The sequence below is a fragment of the Desmodus rotundus genome, chromosome 1 (genome assembly GCF_022682495.2).
Source record: "Desmodus rotundus isolate HL8 chromosome 1, HLdesRot8A.1, whole genome shotgun sequence".
Classification (NCBI taxonomy): Eukaryota; Metazoa; Chordata; class Mammalia; order Chiroptera; family Phyllostomidae; genus Desmodus; species Desmodus rotundus.
The window spans coordinates 164,120,933-164,132,323 of record NC_071387.1 but is presented as its reverse complement, the minus strand read 5'-3'; the positions used below and the strand labels follow the sequence as shown (position 1 = coordinate 164,132,323).

At 48.8% G+C, this 11,391-nt stretch overlaps 1 protein-coding gene across 1 annotated transcript; it reads right to left on the bottom strand.

Annotated features, from left to right (window-relative positions):
* Positions 1 to 855: 855 nt before the first annotated feature.
* OTP (orthopedia homeobox) lies at positions 856 to 8,772 on the bottom strand. The gene is made up of 3 exons (XM_053928122.1): positions 8,736 to 8,772; positions 7,041 to 7,450; positions 856 to 1,386 (listed from the first exon to the last, which is right to left on the bottom strand). Exons 1-3 carry the CDS (start codon positions 8,770 to 8,772, stop codon positions 856 to 858), a joined length of 978 nt encoding a protein of 325 aa, XP_053784097.1.
* Positions 8,773 to 11,391: the final 2,619 nt, after the last annotated feature.

The following is an 11,391-nucleotide window of genomic DNA, read 5'->3' as shown; positions in this document are numbered from 1 at the left end:
CAAGGGTAGGATGGTGGAAGAGTAAACAAAGAGGAGTTTGGAGAAAGAATGCAAGGATAAATCAAACTATGAGTTGGGCCCTCACGTGAGGCTGTTGGTAGCAGATGCTTGTCCTCCTTTAAGACAAAAATCCCTAACATTGTGCTGTCCCTTGAACACGTCTGTGTGTGACTTAGGTGTACTGTGTGTGCGCGCACACGCGTGTGCGTGTAGTGTTTGAGAGTGAGCGAGAGTGCGAGTGTGTGTGTTTCTGCCCACAAACCAGTCCATTGGTGTTTGATTTCAGATCCTGAGTCGACTCCCTGGTAAGTAAAATGGTGGGAAGGATGCTTTTGCTGGGCGCGGGAGGAGGGGCACGTGACGCAGGGAAAGAAGGGACCGGAGGGAAGGCTGCTGGCGAGGGGGTCGTAGGCGTCGTGTTGAAGGTGTGGGTGGTGGGAACGCCGCCAGTCAGAAGGCCGGGAAGAGGGCGCAAGCACGACCAGTGCAAACGGGGAGGCCGGTGGAGCAGGAAAGGGTGGGATCAGGCGCTAGAGATGGGGCGGCGGGAGGAATTGGGCGACAAGGTTCGAAGGGCTGGCGGGCGCTGGGGGGGGGGGGGGCAGGAGGTGGGAGAGTAGGAGGAAGGGGAGACTGGAGCGAGCGAAATCAGGCGGAGGAGAGGCCTCGTGTGCTGGAGCTTGGGGTGAGACCGACAGAGTGGAGGAGGAGAGGACCTAACAAGAATTGGCGGAGGCAGGGGTCGGGACGGGGCAGGGCACGCAGGCAGGGGCCCGGGAAGCTAGGGGGCCCCGGGCGCGCGCCGGAGGGGCCTCGGGGCGGTGCCGGGGACGGAGCAGGCCTGGCGCGGCTGCATTAAGTGAAGCTCATGGAGACTGTGTGCTCTAGCGCCTTGCGGCGAAGGGAGGCAATACTCGTGCCCCGCCACACGTCGCTGCTGTCCGGGGAGCTGCAGAGCTGGGGCGAGCCAGAGACGTTGCTGGGGCCGGGGAGGGAGGCGGGCACCATGCCGGGGAAAGCCGGCTGGTAGAGGTGCGACTGCAGCCCCGCGCCATTGGAGCCAGCCAGGCTGTTGGACAGGCCCATGGAGTTGGGCGGCGGCCCCGCCGCCAGGCTGCACTGGGACAGCGACTGCGCCATGGCTTGCTGCCTGCCCAGCGCCGGCGGCAGCGGCAGCTGTGACACACCTGGCATGGCGGCCGCCGCCCAGCGGGTGTCGTTGGCGTGGAATGAGCACAGGCTGTCGCCCATGGCGGCGGCAGCGGCGGCTGCGGCTGAGGGAAACTGAGGCAGGCCAGGGGTGGGCAGCAGCGTTCCGGGCGCGCGGAACACGTTGGTGGTCTTCTTGCGCTTCTTCCACTTGGCGCGCCGGTTCTGGAACCAGACCTAGAGCGGACAATGAGGGCGACAGACAGGGCGCTGTTAGAGAGCCGGCAGCCACTCAGCACCGAGGCTTGAGTCCGAGAAACCCGCGTAAGATACACCCACTCAGCCCCAAGCAGAACAAGCGCCGTAGATCCCAACTCCCGCTAGAGACCCTGGTTTTCCAACATCTCAGGTCATCCGGCGCCCCTTGCACCCACCAAGTACCTATTCCCTGAGTCCTACGTGATCGTACAGGGACGCTTACACACGGGGCATACGTAACCCATGGGCAGTGTTCACCACGCCCCTGCGTGCAGGCGCATTCGGTGCGCGGCCTAGATGCACAGGTCTGCAGGCAGGCAGGTGTCAAGGCTGGATCCACAGGTGTACAAATGAAGATAAACATGTGTACCCATGTGGCTTAATAGCGTGCCTTATAACACTGATGGGGTATAGAATTTTCAGAAACTCTGGAAATTTGGAAATTGATGAAGGACCCTGCATGACATAGCCAGTTTCAAAATCGAAAGACAAAGGAAAAACCCCAATGCCACGGTTGACAGAGCGGGGAGGTTAATATAGTGATTCGTGTGGGAAAGCGAGCGCCAGTGAGCTACGGTGTTGTTTGGGCTGCCACCGTGACTTTCACGTACTACTGACACAAGTCTGTGCTTCATTCACAACCCCTCTAAAGGCACCTTTATGTGGGCTGTGCAGGTGTGCTGGATCCTGCTGCCAGAGCCCTGAGACCCGGGGCCTTCATGTCTATTCTTCTCGGGAACTTACCAAGGATCCCAAATAACAAGGCCTCCAGTTCCCTCCTCCCACACCCTCACCTATAAACCAAAAGCAAATTTTCTGACCACTACAAATTAAAGGAGGTCAAGTTTAAAGCTCACAGTACTTATGAGTCAAATTTAATTTTGCTAGACAAACCCATATGTCTTTTTAAAGGAGATGTGTTTGATAAAATAAACTCCACGTGAAAATAAGCCTTCTACAGTTCTTTCTTAACCATGACCCTGGAATTTCAGACCTTACCAGACAAATTTGCCTACGGATGTCTAATTCACTACCACAGGGAAAGGAGCCTTTCTTCCTGAAAGATATCAAGTAATCTGCCTGACCAAGATAACCTCTCACCTCCCGTATTTTAATTTTATCTTCTTTTTAAAAAATAGCCAGCATGCCTACTTGGCAGGCTTGTAGTTTAATGTCCAGTCAGTTGGAGGTTTACTGCGCATAAATACAAATGATGTGGAACACAGCTCAGATACTGATTGAGTTTCCTCTTAGAATTTGGCCAACGCAGTTTGACCACCATATTTGTGGCCAGAAGGGTGTTCATCTGTCAATCCGAGCTCTTTAGTGTGTATTCTGCAAGCTGAAGTATCGCGAGCCTGGATGTGGCGGACCCCCTTTTCGGTGAGCCGGCTCGGCACGGCAGGACCTTCACACCTGTCGAGTGGAGACACACTCTCCGCTTACCAGTGTGAGCGGCACTTCGCAGTCTGCAGTTCCGCCCGCCTTTGCGCCGGCCGTCGCCGGTTAAATACTATATCCACGCCACCATTTTATATTTCACTGGTTTCTACCCCATTTCCCACGTTTCTGTTTACACCAGTGTCCGGATTAGGTAAAGACCCCGGGTCCCTTCTCTACTAAAGCCCCTTGAGCTGGTGGTGCAGGGGCTTAATGAGGCAGCGGGGCCGGGGGAGTGGCTGGGATCAATGCGGCCCCTGCGAACTGAGCTGTCCTAGGAGCCCTGGGCAGAGGGTAACCCGCAGGAGCCGAGGAAAGTACAGCGGTCACAGATCGCTTTGTGTCACCATCCAAGGCGGGATCGGGGGTAGGTGAATCCGCCGGGGCCCCGCAGAGGGACCGAGTCTGCGTCGAAACCGTCCCCACACCTCACATTCCACACCCGGATATATTTGCAAAGATATCTATAAATTGAAAACCGGTTTCTAACACCTAGAAAGTGTCAGTGAATCTCTGAATGTTTCAGAGTTTGGGGCGGACAGCAGATGATGAGAGTGGCTGACTTGTGTGAGGAGTTCGGGGAGAACAGGAGAAAGAAGTGGGGGTGGGGGGGCGGTAGAATTTCAGTAGAAAGAAAACACACCCTCCAGCAAGGTTTCTGAATCTCAGGCACAGGCGGAAAAGAACATCTGTTAAAGAACCAACTATTATAGGAATAATCGAAAAATCGTGCTCAATTATGTTCGAGGGTTAGTAGTCAAATGACGGCTACAAAATTTTTTATGTTTCATGGCTTACTGGGGTTGGGGAACAAAATCTTCATGGGATCTGAGCACCTCCGTTCCAAGCTATGATGCATATGTTTTTAAAATGTGAATGTTTCCACTTGAAAACTAGAGCATGGCAGATTGAAATGCAGGCAAAACCTAAGGGAGAGTTTGAGAATGCACAGGTGACAACTCCAGAAAATATATTAACCCCAGCCACAGGCCAACTTTGTACTCAGTGGGAAATGCAGCTCTTCTCAGAAAATGCTTAATACAACAGTGAGAATCTAATGGAGGTTGGAATTTAAAAATCCACTTTTGTGGTATCTGCTGTTACAGTAATATAGACATACTGTAAATGTATTTTAAAATATATAGCCCGTTTAATTCCCCACTTATAAATGGCTCAGAAATAAAGAAAGAGAGGGAGGAGAGAATATTACTTTTTCCCCCTTTGAAGCAAACGCTTTATGAAGATCTCATTGGAATCCAGCAAATGATTAATGTGAAGATTCGGGCGGAAATCTGGGGAGCTGTATTAAAGCCTAGATCTCAGGTTCATTTCGATCAGCCAGCCGTGAACTCTGGGCCGAATTCATTACACTTTAATAGTGCTGGGAGAGGAAGAAAATGCAATTTCTCATTCCATTAGAAAACTAGAAAATACTCTCAGCTTGTGCCCCTATTAAGATGTGGCAGGTGACAGGGCCATTCTGGGGGACACGGTCAATGGAATTACAGGACATTATTTTTGTTCCTATAAAATATTGAAAGGCAAGCCTGACTGTGCAGAAGTTATTTCACTGATTTGGTTTTTATGTAAATAAAATATTGAAAGTTAATTAATCCGTGCTAGAGACTAATGATTATGCTTATTATATTGCATTTGATCGCGTAATTTGCATGATTCTCGCATTGCTGCTTAATAAGCCATTCCAGGTTATAAATAATTCTGAAATTGGTTTCTAATAATGGCATGCTATAAAAGGAATGGTTTTATTATACAGGCCAGAAAAGGGGAGCAATATCAGACACGGAATTGGCCTCCATGTGAGTAGAGGTGCTTAAATAAATACTTTAAAAATATGATATATACCAGTTATAGATAAAAATAAGTATGCTGGATCATTTAGTCTAGAACTAGAAAGCATGCTTAAAAACATACAATTGCAATAAATGTTTAGATCATTTTTAATCAGTGCAGTGGCCCACGTACTGAAAAGAATGGGTGACAATCTGTTAACTATAAAGAAAACTATGAAGTACTCATCATATAAGAACATAAACCAATTACTATTTAATTTGAATTTGGTCAAGGAGCAATGGTACAGTGAATTGTGAAGTAAATACATTTTCCATAAATTATTTTTGCATTACATTACATAATGTTAATCATTTTGAAATGTTAATTAAAAAGGTTATGTTGATCTGATTACTTTTTAAACTATGGGACATTATTTTTAAAAATATTGAAATTGCCATTCTATTAAATTGTTCCTATCAGCAGCCTCAAGCTATTATCTTTGGTTGAACATTATGCTACCACAATTAAAGTGCTTTGTCTCTTTCTTCTTGATTATTCTTTTGTGTACTTTTTGAAAATAATTGTTTCTATACATAGTTTGTATTTTATTTCATTTACAACTTTTCTATTAAAAGATTCACTGACATTAACCCTTGAAAGATCTAATAAAGTTTAATAGATCTCATTTTTTTCATAAAATCAGTTGTCCAATTATATTTTATTTGTGATTCTAAGTTCTATTTTAATTTAAACTAATTATCAATATGCCTATGTTAAGCAACAGCATTTTACTCTTTAAAACAAAAATTATTAGATAGTATTTCTCTTGAGGGACAAAAAGCAAATTTATGATTTTGAACCTACAAGATTTTAACAAGCTGGTGTTGTCATTACTAGTAGTGAAAGTGTTGAAATTGTATATTTCCTTTAAGATTTGAACTCAACTTCAGAGTTAAAAAGAGATGCGAGGTAAAAGCAAATTTTTAAGAGCACTAGTAATATGTATCTGCACAATGCAATTAATATTCTTTTAGCTCAATATCAATAGCCCGTGGTTTGGGGCTGCCAGAGTTCACTAAGGAAACCACCCAGGTTTATAATGAGTAAAAATGTTGATCTATGTTATACCTAAATATAACTTTATTAATTTGACCACTTTAAGTACCTAATGACATCCATTTGCTAACTATATAGAACAGAAGCACACAGTAGTTTTACAGGTTAGACTGTATGTCCAGTGGAGACAGAAATACTCAACACTGTGATTATGGACATCCTTGCCTCTCAAATCAAATGTAAAGTAACTGAGATCTTGAAACTTAATTTGTAGAAGAATCTAGAGCTGAGGTTGACGCCCAGGATTAACGGACACAAAACACTATCACCAAGACAGGAAAGGAAGATTTTTTTTCAGCACCCTGGATAGCTCACGATTAGGTGCGTGTCTTGGAAATTCGCCTCCAGCACCTGCCCATAAAATATTTGATACATTGTTGTCATTCTTTTAAAAAGAGGGGTGGGGAAGATGATATTCATTAGGCTTATGCTTTTATTTACCAATTGTCAGAAAAGTTGCAGATGTGATTTTCTCTTAATATTTAATTTACAATTTGGAGGATGGTTGGACAAGAACAAGGGTCAGTAATTGTTTTGTCTACTACCTGTCAATCTTTCCTGCCCTAAATGTTCTGTCTTCAAATCCGATATCCACAACAGAAAGCCTTCATTTTCTCCTCTGTTCTCTTAGGTTTAACCAAGTCTCATAGGCTGCGGAGCATCGCTGCAGCTGCCCCCGGCGCATTAGTTGACCACCAAAGTCCAAATCCTTTGAAAGCATCAAAGCTAGGGTATTTTCCCTGAGAGCGGCGGGATGGTGATATTCAGGAGAATAATGCACCGCAAAGCCCAGGTGTGGTTGTTTTTTTAAGCTGCCCTTTATGCCTTATCCCAACCCCCTTTTCATGTGTTCTATACAATTGTTGCATTCCCCCATTTATCCAGGCCTTAACACAAACTCATCAGAAGGTAATGAAATACTTGTCAATAACGCAAGCTGGAGTGGAGTGCGTGCTCTCTCGGCTTAGCCGCCTGGGAGACGCAGAGGGTGGGAGACTCGGAGGTCCCCTTCTCAGGAGGAAGGAAGAGACCTAGCAGTCGAACAATGCCCGCTTCGCTTTGGAGGAGTTTCTGCTGGGGTGTGGTTATACTGGTGGGAGATTGAGGCCCTGCCTGTCCATTGGGGGGGGGGGGGGGGTCGATCCGGACCAGCTTCCTAGTAGAGTAGCAAAGGTTTCCGAAGCGAAGCCCAGTATCCCGGAAGAAGAAGTAAAGACCCCACGTCCTTTGCCCAAATCCTCCAGCCCGCTCCCTGTGTTCTGCCCCAGAGCCCACACCCCGCGTACCTGCACTCGGGACTCTGTGAGCCCGATACGCAGTGCCAGCTCCTCGCGCATGAAGATATCGGGGTAGTGAGTCTTGGCGAAGCTCCTCTCCAATTCGTTGAGCTGCGCCGGGGTGAAGCGCGTCCGGTGGCGCTTCTGCTTCTGTTGGCCCTGCTGCTGGCCGGCTTGGCTGGGGTTCGGGCCACCCTGTGGCCCCGGCTGCTTGTCCGGGTCCTTTGCACTCACCGCCAGCGAGGCCGGCGTGGAGCCCACAGTGGTGATGTCCTCCCCAGGCAGCAGAGTGGCTCCCTCGACTGGGTCGGAGTTGGGCGCTAGGTCCCCCGGATGGCCCCCGGGGTCGGAGCCCCCCACGCCCAGCCTACACTTCACCGCCTCCCGGTGGCCCAGAAGCTCGGCGGCATCTTTCATACCTGAGAAGGCAAGGAGATCGTGGTCACTACCTTCCTAGCGATGCCAGGAGGGATTATCTTCCCCGCACGGTCCTCCTGCGGCCCCATCAGCGGCTCCCTCCGCGCCCACGTTCGCCCTACGGAGGAAACTCCGAAGATGCTCGGCTGGGCTCGCCACGATTTGGACAGCCAGGCAGGGATCCCATTTCCCGGCCCTTTCCCCTCTTTCCTCAGCCGGCTCCAGAAGGCAGCACAATCTGGCCCACGAGATGGCTCTCATCTGGCCCACAACGAAACACTCCCAGTCTCGGCAATAAAACACGCCTCGGAGTCCCTTTCATAAACCATAACCTGGCGCCCGAGGAACCTGAGAGCAAATCCGAGAGGGAAAAAGGAAGGAAAGGAAAAGGACGAAAATTAAACAATTCCTAGGTCGCTGCCCCACCTGCGCGCGCTTAGGCAGCGTGACAAACTCTACCTCCGGCCCAGAGCCGATTCCCTCTCACTTTCGGAAGATGAATAAGTCCCCAAGCCTTCCACCCCCCGAAATCAACCCAAATCAGCTCCGCCTCCCCCTCAAATCAGAGAAAGTGTTTGGAAAATGGAGTCACATCCATCACCAAAGATTCCCAAACCGGAAACCCGGTCAGCATTAAAGAAACTCGAGTAAACTCTATAGATAAAGCAGTGAATCAAACTTTAGGGAATTCAGCTTCTCTTTCCGGAAAAATAAAAGGCGCATTCCTCTCAGCCATTGGCAATTCCAAGTCTTTTGCAAGCAACGATGCCTGTGAGGATGAATGTGGCTTTTCTCTTTTCTCAATAAGCACACTTAGCAAATCGCTTCAATTGCAGCCGCTTCTTCTTCATGCCAGATTTTTACAGATTCAACCACACTTACACGAGGAAGGGAGAAAAAGGTAGTAGGGAGAGAGAAAAAGAGAGAGAAAGGAGGAGAAAGAAATCCCAAACCAAAGCAAACGGAAGAAAAAAGAGAAAGAAAAACGCCTCCAAAGAAATTATCACGGGGTAGATCGCCGTTCAAAAAATAATAATAATAAGGGGGAGAAGGTAAGAGAAAAAATAAGAAAAACAAAAAGTAACATTTCCCAACTCCTCTTTCGGATCTACATATTCCATAGATTTTTTTTTAAAGACGTTGTTAAATCAAATTAAACTTTAATGCAGTACAATTACTTTTAAAGAAATTAGTCCATTTAGGGCGCATTAAGGTAAAATAAGGAACAAATTGACAATTTCCTGCCCCGGCTTCTCCTGGCTGCCCCGGCGAGAGGCGCGCACTCACCTAGTCTGGCGTCCAGGAGGTCGGCGTGAGACAGCATCGCGCACCGCTCCAGGGCGAAAGCTGTTCCCCCCAAAATTTTAGCTGCTTTAAGTTATTTAAAATAGATATAAGCTATAAGCTATACGATATAGATATATATAGATCACCTAAATGAAAGAAAATTCGGTTTGTGGTTAAAAAGGGGGCTTCTTGCATTATAATGTCCTTTAGAGAGACGGGGAGGTGCTTAACAGTTGAATGAACCCGTGAGCAGCTCGGTGAGGGGACCAATCAGGAGGGCAGCCTGCAAATGTCAGAGCCTGGAGAGTCCCCCACTCCGCCCGCCCGCCCGCCCGCGCCGGCCCGGAGGAGGCGGCGGTGGCAGCCCTGGTGGCTCCAGCCCCGAGCAGCTGCTAAAACAGCCGCGGCCGCCTCGGCGTTGCCCTGGGCTTCCTGGTCAGGCCTCCGTTAGTGTTTCCCCGCGATTTTTCCAGGAACGCCTTTCCTTCTCCTTGTCCCGACCTGCTCGCTCCAAAGGCGCAGCTCTGTCTCCTTGAGCTAGGATATTCCTGAGGCAAAGGCAAGGCTGGGGACCGAGCAGGGCATGACTCCCTCGTGACCCGAGAGTATCCCCCGCCCGCGCGCTCTGGGCGACACCTGCCAACCTCCCGCAGCTCTGCCCTGCCAATCTGGAACACAAGGGCACACCGCGGCCTCCAGACCAGGCTTAGACTTGGTTGCCACCCAGCAGGCCTGGGCCTAAGGTCCAGCCCTAGCTGAGACCCTGGGCCTTTCCAGTTCCAGCCCCTCCGCAGGCCTAGAACGCAAAAAAGGAGTCGACTTCCCACGAGCTTCCAGGGCCCCAGCACCTTGTGGATTCAGCCACTGTACATCCTTCCCACCGGCTCCCTCTGCTCTGCAGGGTGCACGTTTGCTTCCTTGCCCACAACCCGTTCTTTTGGTCAAAGTTTCTAAGTTCTGCAGGGCTCTCAACTCTACTTAGGACTGTAAATAAAGTTAAATGCTCTTTATTTTCCTCTTGAATATGTTAAACTACTAGAACAATTTAAAGTGCTTTGCACAAGTGAAGCGAACCATTTCTAATGTTCTGATTTTTCAGAGCCAGCCAACAACAAAGTTTAGATTAGTAATATATTTCTAACCAGAGTAATTTTCAAGATCATTAGGCATTTATGTAATTAGTGCCAAATCTATAAGCTTTTATTACGATTATTAGAGTAAAATCAGTATAAATTTGTACTAATTTACTACTGTTTAGACTTGGCTGTCAAGCCCGAGGTTCTTATTGTAAATGATAACTGAGGAAATTAAGTGCAAAATTCTGTACCATTTCTGATCTGCTCCTAAACAATCCGTTTCAATTGTATTTGTAGCAGAACATAATGCCCTTTTAAAGTTATTTGACTTGTATTTTTATTTGCAACACAAGAGAAATGCCCTTTACCCAGGCACAATGAAAACTGATATTTACTACTCTCAACTTGATTAGCATTGATTTTTAATTCGAGAGTGATGCAATTAAGATTATTCATTTAGTGCAAATAAAGCTTCCACAAAAGGGTGGCCCTATGAAGTCTGTTTTAAATAATACCGAGCAAATGGCTTTTTTTGTTCGCTGTCCAATTGACTTACACAAAACATTGGAAATGCTGCCTGAGAGCAGATGCTAGAGGAATTGTGTGTGTGCGTGTGTGTGCGCGCGCGCCCTTAGCTGTGTGTGTGACAGGGACGGAGCAAGGAGACAAAGGAGAAGGCAATATAGAACTCCGTGGCAGTTTTGCTTCCACCTCCTTCTCTCCTGCAGCCCGTTTCCCTCCTCCCATGCACACACACGTGCGTGACCGCACACGTGCACACACGCACGTGTGAGTGCCAGACATCAGCCACACCGGTTCCTTCCGAGCTGAGGAAACCATTTCCCCCGAAGCTCCGGGCCTGGCCGAACTTCAGTAGCCGCTGCAGCTGCTGCCAAGGCGGCCTCTGTGGGACTGGAGCGCCGGAGCCGCGGGCCTCCAGCTTGGCGGAATCCCGGAGGCGGCGGTGGGTTTGGAAGCCGCGAGTATGTTCGGCTAGCGCCTCACGTACTTTCGAGAAAGGGTTTGCTTGGAAGGAAAATATCTAGACCTAAAGTAAATAGAGTTCCTACAATAAAAGCTTCCCCTTCCCCAAACAAAACCCCAAATCTAGATGCTACGGCGCTGGGCGCAAGAGGCAGGAGGCGGGATAAAGGCCCCGGGCAGAGGGGCGAGCGCCCTGGACGCGTCTTTCCAGTGCGCACCTGGCTGCACGTTCCCGCGGACTCGAGGGGATTTATGCCCAGCTGGGGTGGGGCTTGAGGGGTACCCAAGACCGGAATGCAGGGGAGGAGGTGCGGACAAATGGAGGAGGAACAGACGGGCCCCGACAGAGGCACCCCGCTTTTCCAAACAGGCAAACGGGCTCCGCACCGTCTGGAGGGAGGGAGGAGACGCCAAGACCAGGGAAGAGAAGGGCCCCAGTCCACACCGTTGTGCACACGAGCGTTCGTGTCCTCATTCTACAGCCGCCCCCAGAACCACCACCAGCCGCGCAGCGTCCTCCCACACGCACAGCTCGTATATTCTGTTTTGTTGTACTTTTCAGGTCGATAAATAAATGTGTAATAGTTAATGTGAAG